The sequence below is a fragment of the Nilaparvata lugens genome, chromosome 2, assembly GCF_014356525.2.
Source record: "Nilaparvata lugens isolate BPH chromosome 2, ASM1435652v1, whole genome shotgun sequence".
NCBI classification, from domain to species: Eukaryota; Metazoa; Arthropoda; class Insecta; order Hemiptera; family Delphacidae; genus Nilaparvata; species Nilaparvata lugens.
In genome coordinates, this window is record NC_052505.1 from 49,231,251 (window position 1) to 49,249,069 (window position 17,819).

Genomic DNA, 17,819 nt, shown 5'->3' on the forward strand with positions numbered 1-17,819 from the left:
TATCAAATGTAAAGAAGGGATGGGTACAGTCATTGTACTATCAATAATAAACGCGAGCAAGGGAAATAATTTGAATGTTTTCACACTCACTCATGTCTATAGGATGAGTGATAGGCTTTGGTTTTGTTATAAATTGTGATGTGATTGTGAATTGTGTGCATCTTTAAATACTCAACAGAACAGTAATTATTGTAGAATATCTATCTAAATATTCAATTTTCTTACCATATACTTTTAAGAACGATAAAAAATTATGTAACAAGATGAATATTATGAGGTTCTTTACTGAACCAATCGTACTGATCCACATTAGTTATTCCACAAGGATCAATGCCCTATCCTAGTCCATTGTCTGAAACAATTTCTTAGCATTTGACAGATAACTTAATCTCAGCCAATGCTCATTAATGCTGATGACTAATGCAGGTCAATTTCAGACAGCTGTCCATCAACTATTGTTTTCCTGCTAAACACAAAAAGTCATTTAACAATATTGAGAAATCCTCAGTATCAACGATTTATCATATAATCCATATTGATAGGTCTCATGCGTCAAGTAATTGACAAAAAATCAATTCGTTTTCGAAGAGATTGGATAGCAACAAAATGCATTTCTTTGTTTATTTATTCATTAATACAAAATCACTCAAATTCATCAAACAATTATATTCTGGAATGCTGAGTTATCCTGCGATGTTTATTTTGCGTTTAAAACGCGAAATAATAATAACGCAAATAAATAACGCAATTTAAAACGCAAATAATAACTACGCTCACTTCTGTCTACATTCCAACTGAAAACTACCGGTTGAAAGGAAGAGTTTATTGAATAAATTCATTCAAAATCATACATTGGGAAAGTGGCACGCGTTACTATCGATTTCTGTTGAGCTTTTCAAACCAGAAATCAGTCATACATCTTGTGCGAAGAAAAGATGTTTCACTTGCCAACTTGTTAACCCAACCTGAACAGTCCTCTTTCAAAATTCAGGAAGTAGAAGATCAGGACATACTAGCCTACTTTCTACAAATCGATTATAACAAGAATGCAATATTTTCAGCAAAATAACACTGTTATTATTCAAAACAGGAGAAATGATACCATGAAGACGAACAGAACTTTCTACTTTAAAATAACGAGATTATTAATGACCAAAACAGTTTTTATCATGGATGATTGAAACTATACATGTACATATTATGAAAAACATGCAACTAATTAAACGCTCTGCCAGTCAGGAATTCAATATTAGTAAACTCAACTGTTTCTATACCATTGATACTCGTTATCCCAAAAAAATGTTTAATTGTTATCTCTCTTCAATACTTCACGTTTGTTTATTGTTTTATCAAAGAGTGGAAGTTCTTACAAGTGAAATAAATTTCCATTAAATTATTATCACGCATTCAAACAAAATAATATATATTTTCAGATGAATTTATTCACTAGAATTTAGTGACTAAATGATTGAATGAGTAGAATTATAGTAGTTGTTGTAGAATACACAATTTGATTGATTGAATTGGATGATGACAATGTTTCTACTGATATTTGACCTATTTTGTGGTGACATTTGATACAACAATGTTCAACCAGCTCATTATAGATCCAATGATTATAAAATAAATAATTGATGGACAGTCTAGAGTTTGTTCTGTTCCTAGGTGACCATTTAAAATTTGGCACATAAGAAATTATCGTAAGCAATGATTATCATACTAATAAAAATATATATTTTGAATAAATTATCTTGAAACAACATATCTTGGAATTCTAAGAAGCTAATGCAATTAAGAATCAAGCAACGGGTTTCAACAAGTGAATACAACAACAGGAACTCGAAACTGTTCAACCACACCTTACAAAATAGATTCGCGAATCCAAGGCTGCACTATGGTAAGTAGACCCGTTTCGCACTGAATATCTTCATAATTCTCTGGTGATCTGCCAAATCGTAATTTGCCTATTGATTTTGCGGGAATACCGTTAGGTGCGATGAACGGTAGACATAGCAACTGCTACCAAAAAAATCATCAACAAACCTTGATTTATCAATCAAACAATCAATTTTGCAAAAACTACCTCAACAGGGAAGAGAGATGATTTGAATTTATATCAATATAAAGGAAGTCAGATAGAATAGTTTAGTGTGCCTCCACGGTTCTAGCTTTAATTACTACTGTAGAAACGGCACGCATAAATTTTAACTGTCAATATTTCTAATCACGTTATTCAATAATAATTAATAAAAATTCTGGGACACGACTGAATTTTACCAATTATATATAACAAAGAACGAAGTAGTAAACAAATTTGAGTGCCAATGTCACACCTAAATCTTTATCATATTTATGATAAATTTAAATTATAAATTTTATTTCAACGGAATCGTAGGAAAAATTGATTGAACAAAAATAGGCAAAGATGGATAGTTTTTTATCCGTATTAGTCTATGTAGATTTTTCAAGGATAATAAATATCAGCAAGGCACTATAAAACTGGCAAGAACGGATTTTCCCCAAACCAGAGGCCTTTTTTGGTGCCATAAGAATAATTTTGTACAATTTATTGGTGTCTCGGGCCTTATCGGAATATAAAACTAAAATTCATAGAATAATCTTGATTTTTTCATGTGAAATTAGGTTCAAATTTGTCCAACCCAGTCAATATCATCTGCACTCTGCACCATAAAATGATCCAGTGGTGTCCTCACATGCAGAAAATCCTAATCACACATATGAGATGAGAGCAGTGCTCTTGGTTCTTATGTTGTTGCATGAATGATATCAGCTTGAGGACACGTCTAGCTGAAAGGCAGTGATGTACTTCAAACTACCGAACTATAATCCCATTATCATTCATTCTTCTCAATACACATGCACATATCACATTCATCAAATACCCGACATGATAATGAAACCATCGAAACTTACACCTCATGGTTAACAATTTACAAGGCAAGGTTTTCCTTGTTTAAAGTCCACAATATTTTGGTAACAAACTAATCAAATACGATACGTGAATAAGAATAGGAAACATGAAATAATTTCTTGGACTTGAAGACACTTGAAAAATAATTGTAATCAACTTTCATTTTAAAGACAAATTGAAAAACAACCGGCATATTCATATTCCATGCGAATTTATCTTCAAGATTTCAGTTAATTTTGTTTTTCAGATCCAGTGAAGACGTTTAGGCTTTGTGGTTTCAACTCTATTAGCATGAGTTCTAGAAGTGCGATAGTAGTGAATTGTGGAAAATTCGTTATTGAATCTATTTTTCAGTAAGAGGAAAGTATGAGCTGGAATACTATCAAGGCCAGTCAAGGTTACTTCCTTCAAATCCTCAGTCACGGATTGCATCGGTTAGAAAATTATGACGTAGATTTTTCATGATGAATGCGTCATTATCATAGAATGTTCTAGCAGTGACGTATCCTACACAGTTCATTCATAAGTTTATAACGTAATGGACCTATTTAGTTCAAACAATTATCTCTCTATTGAAGATGACAGGTTGAGGTGATTATGGAGGCAGTGAAATGTAAAAGAATGTTCAGAATTTCAGTTTCCTTGTAGTTGTAGACAAAATTAGGATCTTCGTTCAACCAAAACACAAAAAAATGGTATTGAAATTGATTAGTATTCTATATTCCTATTTTCGTGAAAAAAGGAATGATTTCACGTCATTTTTAAAATTCTCCTGAGCTTCAGAAATCTTGACTAATTGTAATTGCAGAATGAGTCGAAAGAAGGAGTCGAATTGCTGGAGCAGGTACTTGATCGTCAGCGAGTTTGGATTAATGCTTGAACATATTTGTAAAGTTTACGATAAATTGTAAAATGTCTATTAATCTGGAGATTCTCTTGTAGAATAGCCTACAGTGATGATGATAGTAGAGTCATTCTGTGTAATACAAAATCTGAATTGGAATTTCATTGATAGGCCTACTCACCAATAGCTTCATAGCAGGCTTTCTCCACTCAGAATATTATTTTAGGTTTCTCATTAACAAGCCAAAATCATCATATATTCTCATATATTCACTCAAAATTATTTCTACCATCCGATGTAAAGTTATGTAATATGATGTAAATATGATTCAAATGTAATATTTTCCGCTAATTCCGACAAATAAATACATAAATTGGTTATGTGCACCTAATTACCTTACAATTACATAAAGACAGCAACAGATATGACTGATTTAATAGAGGGAAACGGTATTTGTAATTTTTATTAGGCTATTTAAAGCGTACCGTACATTAATGTTGTTATTAATCAATCACAGCATCTTTTAACAGCAATACATGCTATAAAAAACTTTTCACACTATTTGCTGCAATCACCTCTGTCACATGGGTGGAAAAAATGTGTACATGTCTTCCTTTCACTACAAACAATATTTCATGAGGTTGGATGGCGAGACGAGGTTTCTTGGAAACAAGATGTAGTCGAGTGACGCAAGCCATTGGTTCGGCTCCCAACTACACAATTTATCTACCTCTTCATTCTTCACCAGCTCGGGCAAATCCCACAGCTGATCCTAAGAAAAGTTGGTACCAAGAACAAGAAGACAGGTTCTTGACGCCAACTTCCATGATGTAATCGGCTAACTCCAACACCGAAAATAGAATCCTATAAGCTTTTTATTAAGCACTGGAATGCGATTTCAAATTACAGGTGTTTAAAAGGTCAACAAGGAAAATGACCTTCCAGAAGCTCAGCTAGAAATTCGATGGAGAATAAACGCTGACACTTCTGCAGATTTATCATGTTGGAAAGGAGACAATTTCACTGCTTACCGCCAAAATAATTTGGGAAGATTCCACAATGATTGGAATCGCACAAAAACTCATCATGGATTGAGATTATGATATTCCATATACTATACTCAGAGTATGGAATGTAATTAATTCTATACTCTCACATTTACATTCTATACTAGACCAATATTTTATGAAGTTGCCATAATAAAATTGGCAAAAAATAAAAATTAGGTAATTTCATTCAGCACCCAGCTTTTTTTCAGCAAGAAGTTATAACCAGGCGATTCGAAAAGCAATTCCTCGAAAATATCGCAACTGGACTAGGATTCTCCCAGCAGTAACATGTAATCGGAAATTGAAGTAAATTGACAATGAGAATAAATTAATACCCATAATAACACAGGAAATAATAACATGATTACACTAATTTTCGTCTGATTCATTGTTGTTAGAATAGGATGGAAAAGACCAGCAGTGCTACATTTTTTTAGAGTTGTGTTTGTGAGGTTCAGTTCAGCAGCTTCTTCAGTAAACAAACAAAATAACACGGTTTTGAGAAGAATATCGTTGTAATGGCATCTAGCACCTAAGAGACTTGTATTCGAATTGAACGTGAGTAAGCTAGCTTATTTGCCGACACAATACCGAGAAAAGGGAGAATCACACTGTTCCACAAAACAATGAATAATAAGAATCTATGGGGACTGTGGGCTTACTATCCTCAATCTTCACTGGGCCAAGGATGTAGCAGAGCCTATTCGTTTGTTATTTTGCAGAATTTCTCCCAGTTCATCTGGTACTGCTGGTACCTGGGACTTTCCCAAAACCAATTTCTATAGAATGCGTAGTTCCGATGATATGGAATCTGTACGGAACAAGGATAACTGGCCATATTTTGCATGCTCATGTCAAGATATAAGTAGACGTAAGCTAATGATTCAGAGTATGATGTCATTGCTCATAAAGAGACTATATGATAATTAAATATTCTAAGATTAGAGGTCGAATATAGATTTTATATTAAAAAATACAGAATCACAGGAATCAATGAGCTATGAGAAATTAGAGTTTTTGACAAGAATCATTATACGTAGCAAAGTGTTGATCATTCTAATAATAGAACTGTCACTCTATTGCACATAAATTGATTGTTGAAAACTAATCGAAGAGCCAATCTGCATCAACATGAGTCAAAATTGATGTTCGTTCCTCAAAACAGAACAACAAAATAGCGAAAACAAATTGTCAATAAGATAATACGACACAGTAAATTTCAGAAAATCAAATGTGATCAAGCTTATCAGAATAACTGTCCTATCATTGAGATTAAATGAGATATTTTAATAATGAATGTATTTTCAAACAATTTTTTATCCCTCTATGAGTGAAGCATACAAAGAAAATTCAACCATGAACACTTAATAAATTCAGTAGTTTAACAGCACAAGTCAGCCTGGAGCCTACAGGCAGTCCTATCCAGAGAGGAGACTACTATCATAGAGAAAGGATAAGCGTAAGTTTGTCTCTGCTACTATACTCCGAGCCTACAAGTCCAATGTGGATTACCAGTAATGTGTAGTGCAATTCAGATTAATTTCCAGCACAGATTGTTTTCATATCAATTATTGAAGTAAATAATATAACAATCAAGCTAATAAATGTTAGAAAGCCGAGAATAATGTCCACCACCTTCTTCGCTTTATATGCCCATCCAGTCAACATTCCTTATAATTATAAATAGCAACGTATCCCATTCAAAATATGCTGACAGATCGAATTGAATCTCACTTGGATATACAGGACTTTTGATATGAAGTTGAAAAAAAATGTACAAAGGAAGGGAAGCATAGCATCGCCGCTGTTATTAGCCGTAAGCTCATGTAACAATGAACGGCACTTGGCAGACAGCCACGATTAGGTGTGCAGATTGAATACATGGATGCTAACACGGTGACTTGCTACCAATATATAGTTAACATTAATTGAATGTGGTTGGGCACACTTTTCCCACGACAACTTTCATTGTTGGATGCCTGGCGCTGGCCAGGTTGTTGGATGGCCGGAAACCTGAAGAGCAGGCACTCAGCCAACGCCACTTCCACTCATCACTTGGCCACTATTTAGCAGCTATCATTCTGGTACTCAACGCTGACTAAACGCTTTAATAAACGTTATAAGCATAATTATTTTCACATCTGAAACTAATTTTGTTCCTCAAAAATATAATAAGTACTGAATTCTAATGACAATTATTGATGATGATGACTGTTTGATTTTTCAGATTGGTTTCTATGATATATCTATGATTGGTGAACCAGTTTCGGTTAACATTTCTCAAACCTAGGAAACCCGCCCTTTTTTTAGTAAATTGTTGATTCCAAAACTTGTAATGTTTGATTCCTTGTACTTGTCCATCCCAAGCGAAAATTTATAAAATCCGATGAGGATGGCTTCATGAAGAGGAAGCCATCTGGGAACAGTTGTATCTGACTTTGATAATCTGGTTCCTGGAGCACAGGAGTGAACATTCAAGAGGAATATTGTCAGTGTAAATGGTATGCAGTCATCCTATGCATTCAATGGAACAAAACCGTAAAACAACTTATTATGATTATGTGATCTTGAAAACTGTGTTGAACTGTATTTGTTGAGGATGTTCCATATTTTCCTTATAATTACAGTTGTAAAGTTTAATAAAAATGATTGGATAGCTGAAAATTAATTTTCCATGGAACAGAAAAATACCGACAGATAGTAAGTTATGAAGCTGTTGAATTCTGTAGGACAGTAGAAACAGCATCGGAATGCACTTCATTTACATACACAAGGTCTTTAAAAACGAATAGAAATTAAGGTAATAAATTAACTTGGCTAGTAAGTTTGTGGTGCAGTCATTTATATGCAGAGTGTAGTGGACTCGGCTACAATAATCTAGAATAGTTCAATCAGTTTGCAAAGTGCATTGTACACTTGCAAGATTTCTAGAATATTATAGTTCTACAATAACGGCTATTCTTGACTTGACAAAACTTGACATGTCTTTATATTATGCAAATTAAAAGACACAAATAGATTTTTACGCCACAATAATTTATGACTGTAACTTTTTAAATGTAGTCACTTGACGACAATGGAAAAATTTCACACAATAATAATATTGACAGACCAGTCTTTTCCTCAGAGGAAACAAAACAATAGTATTCAAAGTTCACGGATTGAGTTGATAGTTTTCAAAAACTTTTGTAACGACATTGTAAATAATTTAACCATGATAAGAGCCCAATAATATATTTTTTACAATGATGTTGGGGATTCTCCAGCAGTAATTACGGCGTGAAAGTAGTGCTGTAAAATGTATTGTTTGATTAAGATAGTGCTGCATGATCAGATTCAAATCAAAAACAAGCTCAATAACATTTCAAACATTGTTTCAGTATGACTCATCATTACGGCCATTTATATAGATAGTCGAAACAATTTAGATATACAATGAGCACATAAATGGAGCTATACCCTTCGGCAGTCCCACTTTTACAGCCGATCTAACTTTTACCAACATGGATTTGATTATACACAATACTGCAACAGTAATATTCACTCATTGCAAGAAAGTGGATTTCATACTTTCCAAATGATTATAGTGACAACATTGGAAGATTCAAACTATGCAATCGAAACAATTTCGACTTAAACCCAGTAAACAAGTCGTGAATAGTGGAAGAGCATGAATGCAAAAACAATTCCTTCGAGTAATCCACAAGAATCTAGTCAACAAGTCATGAATAGTGGGAGAACATAAATGTGAACGTTTAATGAAACCATAACATTCATGGTTAAGTATACATGAAGATGAACAGTTATTGAAAGCAAAAGAAGAAAACATTCTAGATCATAACACCAAGAGATATTTGATTAATGTTATGATATTTGTAACGTTTCATGAAGTAGAATTATGTAATTTGTCATTTTCATGAGGGAGTTATTAATTTCTTGAAATATAAAACATTTTAAAGGAAATGTTTACTGGTAGGCCTATACTAGAAAATAAGAAGAGCCAGAGTGTTCGCTATGATTTTCCCAATATACGGAATTAATTACATATTTGTCATTCTCCTAGAGCCTAGTTTTTATTTCCATAGTAGAAATGAAGCAAATGATGAATTGTGATAAACAGTTCATAGAGGGGAAAAAGTGTCACTTGAAGCAAATATTGTACTGAATATCAGTTTCAAAAATAGATCTGGATATCTTTCCACCTGGACAACACTTTACATTAATATAATTATGAAACAATATTTAGCAGATCATAGCGAACACACTGATGCTCCTAAATTTCTAGTAGGCTATACCAGTAAACATTTTATTTACAATGTTTTATAACTCAATTGGTAATATTTTGCAATGTATGGTTATATTTAGAGATTAAGTATATAAGATAACTCACGATTGATAATCGAAAACACAATAGGACGAGGAGCCGGTGCTCAGTTTTCGTGTGTTCCTGGCCCAGGCCTCACGCAGCCTCTGCATACGTTTCTCCTGACTCTTGGAGCACCAATGTCTTTGAGGGGCGGCACTGCTTGCTTCACTACTAGCGCTGCTGCCGCCTCCATCACAAGTCGCCGCCTCCACTGACGAAGCACTACTGTTATCAACATCACTAGTTTCACTGTCTTCATTACTAATATTATTTAAATTAACTTGTTCTGAGTTATTATTGTTTATTAAATTAGCTTGTTCTGAGTTATTATTGTTTAGACCGTTTATTTGTATACTAAAACTAGCACTAGTTGGTTGGTTGGTGTCGGAGTCGGAGGTCCGACACGGCTCGCGGGGCGGATGCGGCGATAGCACCAGTCGATGGCTGACCGCTAGTCGTATAAACTCGGAGACGGCCTCAAGGTGTGGCCGGGTGACCGCACCTGACAGGCGAATTGCGTCGAGCCGCAGCGGCACACAGCGACCCTCGTCGCCAACGCACCACACCACTGCTCCCATCGCATACCGTCCGTCTACTCGCTGCTATATCACACAACTCACTACTTGGCTGCTGCTGCTGCTGCTTCGGCCAACTGGCTTTGTGCTGCGCTCACGGGAGGGGCCGGCCACCCCACTCCAATCCGCTACAACATCTCTTCCTTGCTCGTGCCTTCTGCAGTGCAACCAATGCAATGCAAACAACGTCTTCTCCAAATATCAACATTATCTATCACTCTTCAAAATTTGCGGATCCAACTCAATTCTAAATTTATTGTATTACATAGATATTATCCTAATCATCCGCTCGCGCCTGGTGGAGACACACTATTGCTCGCACCTACGGCAATTTGAATTCATTTCTTTTGCTATCATTTAATGTAAAATTATAGTTTTTCCAATAAAATTTCACATAAGGGTTAAGATGATAAGATGATCAATGTCCGCGACCCGCGACTAATTTACAACTCTCTCAGTAATAGATTATCTTTCCCAATAGAATTCTACACAAGAGTTGAGAAGGTTGACATGGGTAAACTCTTTTTACCTTGAAATCTAAATTTGATATTTTATTATTGAATTATTTACAAATATGTACAAAATCTACTATATTATATCCATGTCCATATTGTTTTTACATACAAGTCTGAAGGGAATAGTAAACTGAACTGCATACTCGCAGGAATAGTTGAGAATAGTTTGGGGTGAGAGTTGAGGAAAGAATACTCCGGTAACTCCCACCATTATGACAAAAGATTGAGAAACGGACAATCTGCCTCTGGCGCCAGCGGATATAATACATAATAGTTTGTAGGCCTATCATATTTCTTTAAAAATTCTATTCATTTCAGTTACTCATCTGAATAAGAGGCTCCAAGGCAATTTGTATTAATATGCAGTTTCGAGTCAATTTCTATTTCTAAAAATAGTTTCGACACGGTTTGTAAACCATGATTTGTGGTTTGCAGTTATGAGAAAAACTAAATTCATTTTGATTAATTTTGTCATAATATTTAGATGAATTTCTTCTGACCCCTATTACAATTATTTTAAGTTTCCTATCCTATAACATTGTAGATTGTAGTTACAAAAACAATACAGTAATTCGAACCTTACCTCGAATCTAAGAAGAGGATTGTTAAAAACATTATAATGTATGATCATTTCAAAAAACCTGAAATTTTCTGGAAAATATCTTGAAATTATCAAATGCTTTTTCAAGATTGAAGCTATATGATATTTCAATAATCATTATATTGAATTATCAGTAAAGATAGTAAATTAAGGCGATTTGAGAACAGAGTCCCACTAAAAACTACAATAGGCAATTAGAAGCAATTAACATAGCCTACACTTACACAATTATTTGAATTAGTGAAGAAAATACTCTATATTCAACAAAAGAGATACAAATTGTTTTGTGAGAGATTGATTATTCAATATAATATCAATCATTAAACTTCAATTTCAAACCAATCGATAATTTCTAAAGCATTTTTAATTAGCTGACAGACTGATTTTTTAAAATTTAATCATCGTGTCAGAGAAGTAAGAGTACTAATTGAAACAAATTTTGAGATAAATGCAATTTGGGCAGTTTTGTTGAGTTTATTTCAAACCATGGAAGGTAATTTATAAATTTTGATTTTCATAGCTTAATTACAATGGCCTGACAATTATTAGAATTCTTCGAAAATTAATAATGATAATGATATAATATCAAACAATAAGATGTCGCGATAAGCTGTCAACTGCAATAATTGTTATGTTTACGGATGTATCTTTGCAGAACAAAGCACTGACAAATAACCTTGTACTGTTTGCCAAAAGTGTTAAACTTGACATTCAGTATCAGACTTCTGATTAGGCTCAACTTATGGCTTTCATAATTACAAAATGAGATTAATCCATACGATCTATCAAATAATAAGTTAATTTGTATAATTTGGATCAGTCAAAATCAAGTCAGCCATGTATTATAATAATGTATTTATTTTTTGATTGGATATAATATTTTTCACCAGAATCATTGGACAGAGCTGTCATGTAAGAATACAGTGATTGGGATGTGCAGAACTTGAGTACAGTACAGTATTTCCATGTTGGAAGATACTCAATTTCAAAGTGAATATTCGAACAAACTAGGAAGTGTATTTAGAGCGCGAAGTGTACAAAAAAGTTGAGTCTGAAATAAAAACCGTGAATTTTAGGTAGCAGAAGAATGAGGAATCAATAATAAAGCCATAATTGCACGGGCCAAAGAATTTCAGTAGAGCAAAATCAGTTTCAAGCTGAATTCTTCCATTGTATGTTCAAATATAATATTTTACAGTATATTTTATGAAGCAGTTTGATATGAAAAAGTGACAAGAATTTAAACAGGAAAGAAACAGGTTTGATGAAACTCTATAAATCAAATGCTGATTTCAGCATATACCTTATTTAGTCTACCATATTATAGTACTTTACATAGTAATGTGAGGTTACAATTTTTAAGAGAAGAGTTAGTAAGAATATTTTAAACGTAGACAGCTACCGACCGAAAATGTCTGAATTATTAATCTAATGTTTTTTCTTTGTAATTAATTTTAATATATATATAAGGAATTATTCAATGAAATTAATATTGAAGAATTGAAAAATTCAATTAAATTATTCATTAAATATCATGCGATAAGCGATTCAGAAAATGAATGACAAGATAAATGTATGGCATCATTATCTTACTATTCCAATCAACTTCATGATTAATCTATATTTGAATATTATTATCAACGGAAGAAGCAAGCATCTTGTATCAATATTGCAAAAAATTGAATGAGAAATGGAAGATAACATTCAAGAATGTGAGCTGACTCATCACTTCCTCAGCATGATACGAGATTAATGATACAGGTATCGTTCGTAAGATATTGGAAGTTCTGGATTTTACAACAGATAACAAATTCATTGTCTATGAATCAGTTTTTACAAGTTGAAATTTCCATTCAATTTCATTAAAATCTTTAAAGATTTTTCTCTAATGGGAAGCAGACCAGAAAATAACTCCTGTTGTACTGTACTTTACAAAATTTTAGACGTCTACCTCAAAGGGTTCCTGAGAAAAAGGTACATAAAGTAAAAAAATATATATTTTTAGAAAATGGGCTTTGAAAATTTGAAAGAATTTGACTCACATTCAGAAGTTTCCTGGAGCATAAGAAGGGTTATCGGTCTTCTTCTTCCTCGAAAATCTCCTCCAATCTTATTCTTTGTGAACTCTTCTGTTGTCTGCATTTTTTTAAATTATTGCTTTTTCTGCTAAAGAATCCTCCGGTTGTCAATGTATTTCATTGAATGCCTTAATATAAATACCAAAATAAACTGCCTGGGTCTACTCCAAGAGTTTGATACTTTGTGATGTTACCCTTATTACACTGTCCAATAGCATCATAGACTCATAGTTTGAATGTGTCCAGTCTCACAAATACTTTTTTGGAATTCTGCACTAAATAATATTGTTCAGCGATCGCTCAAGTTTTGGGTTCCTCCATGAATGCACTTGCCTAACAGTTCTGGATTGACTAAATCTCAGAAAATGGGTTCTTTTTCTTGGATCACAACAGGAGAAATATGAGTCTGTTCATTATGCTTATAGGTGGTCGTTCTTCAATTGAATTCTTGAATTTACACGATGTGTCTTCACCTGTTGGACATAAACCATGACATGGAGCCTCATCAGTGGAACCAAGATGAAAATATGTTGACCAAATCGCCTGTTTCATTCTTCATTGCTGCAACGCCGTTTTTTGCATTTCTCCTGATTGCTAGTCCATAGTATAGTTGAATCGTATTTCTAACCGAGTCAGTGAGGCTACCACGCCCTCCACGTCTCATCATCAGACAGCATTAACTTGGCATTGCTCTTTTTATATCGTCCAAGACGTGAGCCCATAGATTTCTGAGCGTGACCCACACACTACAGTTTTTTGACATTCAAGCCTGGGCCACATGGTTGTTCCTTGAATATAGTAGAAAACCCCTTGGGAGTCACCAACACCAAGATAATACTTGTATTTTATATTATAGAGTGCCTCTTATCTTCCAAAGATTTGTCAGACTCCTACAACTTTCATGCCCCCAATGGTTCTCCTATAATTTGCAATGCAATTATTTTCATGTATATTCTTAAATATTTCTTTGCATATACAAAAATTAGATAAAACTACAGCATCAACAACTTGACCAGTGGTGATACTGTTTACAGTAACTACCCACCCATTCAGTGATGAAAAGCCACGGCGTTGCCAGCTACCATCAAATGCTGCAGCAATACAATTATCACCATCATTATCCTCAATAGCCAATTTGGCAGCTTCATCCATTGAATCATTGCAAACATTTTCAACTGCAGGTAACAAATATTTATTGTAGCTGGCAAACTTTGAAGGCATATGCAAGTTCATATTTCATAACAGCACTAAACACCTCAGCAGTCTCATGGCCTACTCCAATAGATCTACATGCATATACAGAAAGAGTATTTACACCATGTAGCTTATTACTTCTATTTTCTAATCTTTCACTAGGACAATTTGGCATGAAAACTATGATATTGCACTGGTCTTGTGAGCACTGTAAGTTCATTGAAAATGCTAAGCTTACTCTATTACTAAGAGAAAGTTCCAGTCAGCCTCCACAATGTTTACAAACAGCAATGTCATTTATTAGTTGCACTATTGATTGTACATCAACAATTTCATGTTTGAAGTTTGAATTCTTATTGTTCATATACTTTAATGTGTTTGCTCAACTTTTTATTTGAAGCACTTGGATTGTACCGGTACTTGAAGAAAAATATGTAAAGCCGTTTCATTGACACGTGGAGAAGTTTCCAATGTTGAAGGAGTAGGGTTAAAACTTCTAGGTTTAAAAATGTTTTTCACTTTTTGAAAATTCTTTTTGATCGAGGCATTTTTGTAGACCCATAAAGTGTAGGAATACCAAATAAAATATATGTACAATTAAGAAACACTTCCACTTTTCAATGTACCGTAACTTGAATTATTCTTCACTACCGTACCAATGTAAGTTTACCACAGTTTACACAGATGAAGTAACAAACTAACATATTATATTCAGATGCCTTCTATAGGCAGAACATGTGTGGTAACATGAACATAATATGAGTAATTCATTAACATTATTTTGTTAGAAGTTGAGTAATACTGGAAAATTAACAAAAATAGACTGTGAAAAAATGAGAAAATGGAATGGAAAAATCTGTTGCAGCATGATATTAAATAATTCTTTTCATATCAGTGGATGATCGGATCCTCATAAATGATACATCAATTTAAAGTAGAAGAATGAAGCTACCGATAGATGACAAAATGCAGATATTATTAACAAAAATAGATTTTTTTGTCTGCAAGCTGCCCTTGGTAGGCGCACACAGATCGTCATCGGATGGACGGCACGCATCGGACGATTAGATTTGATGCATTGTTTTCAATTGGAGTGCGCATACCTTTACGATGCGGATATAGGTATGCACACTCCAATTGAAAACAATACATCAAATCTAATCGTCCGATCCGTCAGATGCGTGCCGTCCGTCCGATGACGATCTTTATACGTAAATCGTGGCAACGAATATGTTGGGGAACATTTTCCTTAAAACTCAATAAGAATGAGATTAGGCAATAGAATAATGATTCAACTTTCAAATAGTGTACAACGAGACGACAGAACTAACAAAGTGAATCCAAAGAAATCAAATACTGTAGCAACAATAACTTACAGGGAAAACCCCATTAATATTCATTTTTCATCAGCATTCTAATCTTCAGTTAATAATAGATGAGTCAACAACATTAAGAGCAAATTCCCGAAGAAATATCTCATCTCTCCTCAAGTAAATTGTTATTACAAGAAGGTAATACAAACAATTTGAGAGAATTGTTTCCATATTCCATCGATGATCATAATTAGAATAATGATAGGGGGATACTAGTGAATTACAAGCCAGCAAAACTGGTAAAATTGAAAATACAGGATACAAATAGATTTCAACGTGTAATTGACTGAGAACAAATACTTCCAGTGATGAGATAAGCCTTCTCACACTCCATTATTTTTCATTGTACTAAAAAATTATACCAAAACAATGCTGTTATGAAACAAGGTTTTATTACAGCAATGGAATTCATTTGGGAGTAAACAATTTCTCAAAATAGACGTGACGGTCGAAGCATCATGAATCACTGATCGCTTACCTTTATTGTAATTAATTACAGAATTGGAGATGATCTAGAGTAACTAGTAACTAGAGTAAAGTTACAACACATTTCTTAATGACAGGAAGTTTGCACAAGCTCTCTTTAAAATGAAAAGCTTTTTAAAATAATTGAGATTAATCTTCACAGATATGAAAAATATCGATCACACCATATTTATCACATATTTCGCTCCTCTAATTTGTAGATTCATGTAAAAATGAAGATCTACCTTCTATAGTAGAAGTAAATTCGTATGGCGTTTTGTTGGTGGAATGCCCTCATGGGCCCCTGTTTCGAACTTTGTCATGTAACAGATTTGGTAGAAAAATGATGTAAATTAGGTTCACAGGTTTTTCTCTCCCAATCATTATAAATATGATATAAGTGAATGTACATCTGCAAGTGATAATTACATAGGGTATTGAAGATTGAACGATATTTTTTCTAATCTGATTCAACACAACTAAACATAGGAAAATTAGAATAAGTTTCTAATTTGAAAATGTATTTTTAAATCACTTTGCTCGAACCAGGAGCAATCCCACCTCATGGCACCATTGCGTTCAGAGAGAAGAAAATAAAAATCTCATTGTGTACTCTGTGGTTGCGCTACTACATTACTCAAGGCAAGTGAATGTAATCGCAAACGAACGCCGCCGCTACAAAGTTACATGGCAGTTGAATGCTAACATAAATTAATGAACACGCCGAGTCAGAGCGAGCGGTTCTTGCAGAATGGAATGGACCAAGAATTGGTGTCTCTCGTATCGATTTGCCCTGCTTTCCGAGCATGAGGCTGGAGCAGGGTTTGTGCCTCAGCCCCACCACCCCACGCCACCATTCATGATGAAGACAGACATTCGCCTGACCCCTGACCTCGAAACCTCACTCACTGCCATAACCTAGATCCTCTCTTAGTTCAAGGTTGCAGTGCGGTGATGTCAATGGGAATGAGGCACTGCCAAATAGGGGTTGCTACATAAGCCGATTGCGGCGATGCCGTCACATCACACCGGTTGTCGGCCGGCGGAGACAACTGAATGGACCCGCGTCCACCTTGTCACAGACCAAAATGCAATCCTGTTCCTAGCAACAACGCAATCCTGTTTCTAGTCGTTTCCGTTTAACTGTACACATCCTAGTCGACGCTGCATCTGATCCGTCTCAAACAGGAAGCCGCAACCATGAACCTCACTCAAAAGAAATCATCATCTCAATCCACATGCAGAAATAATGTAAAAAGGCAGAAGAGGGGAGGTATTTAGACTTCAGCCTGGAATAACAACACCGGCTGATGAGTGCTGAGAATAATAATCAATATTAAAGAACCCCAATTGGAGTCTACTAAAAATCTTGAAGTTATGCAAGTGCATTTTTCATGCAATAGAACGGCTCATTATAGACCTTTGTATACTAATCCAATGTTAGTACAGCTTTGCTATGCTTCGTGAACTAATTCCAAAAAGCATTGAAGTGTTTGAAAAGATACTGTGAAGTACGATAATGAGCGTTATGTCATAATCACATAAAATTGCTCAAGTGAGTGAAATTTTTAGTATCTTCACAGCATATCATCTGAGAAACAATAATATAAAAGAGTGATACCATTACCACACTATAATAACCTCGTAATGTTGACTGGTCAATTTCGGAAGATACTTTATAGAAATATTAATTTTATGGTAAAAGAAAATAAAGAATTTTTAGTGATTCATCCATGAAAGAAAAGCTTCATGAGGAAATTAGACCAATAAATCCAACAAAAATGTTCACAATCAGGTCTCAGGATCTTGCAGAATCTGGAAGTAGAA

At 34.3% G+C, this 17,819-nt stretch overlaps 1 protein-coding gene across 4 annotated transcripts in view; it reads right to left on the reverse strand.

Moving 5' to 3' along the window:
* Positions 1-17,819, reverse strand: part of LOC111049448 (tyrosine-protein kinase Src42A) — an 88,705-nt gene that overhangs the window by 36,765 nt on the left and 34,121 nt on the right. Inside the window, exon 1 of one of the 4 annotated variants that reach the window (XM_039421409.1) lies at positions 9,216-9,819. The exons of 2 other annotated variants lie outside the window; for them this stretch is intronic. In XM_039421409.1, coding sequence (XP_039277343.1) covers positions 9,216-9,769 — 554 coding nt within the window. In that variant the 5' untranslated portion in view covers positions 9,770-9,819. Of the gene's footprint in view, positions 1-9,215; positions 9,820-17,819 lie in introns of those variants that run through there. One more of the 4 variants, XM_039421410.1, reaches the window with a different exon arrangement.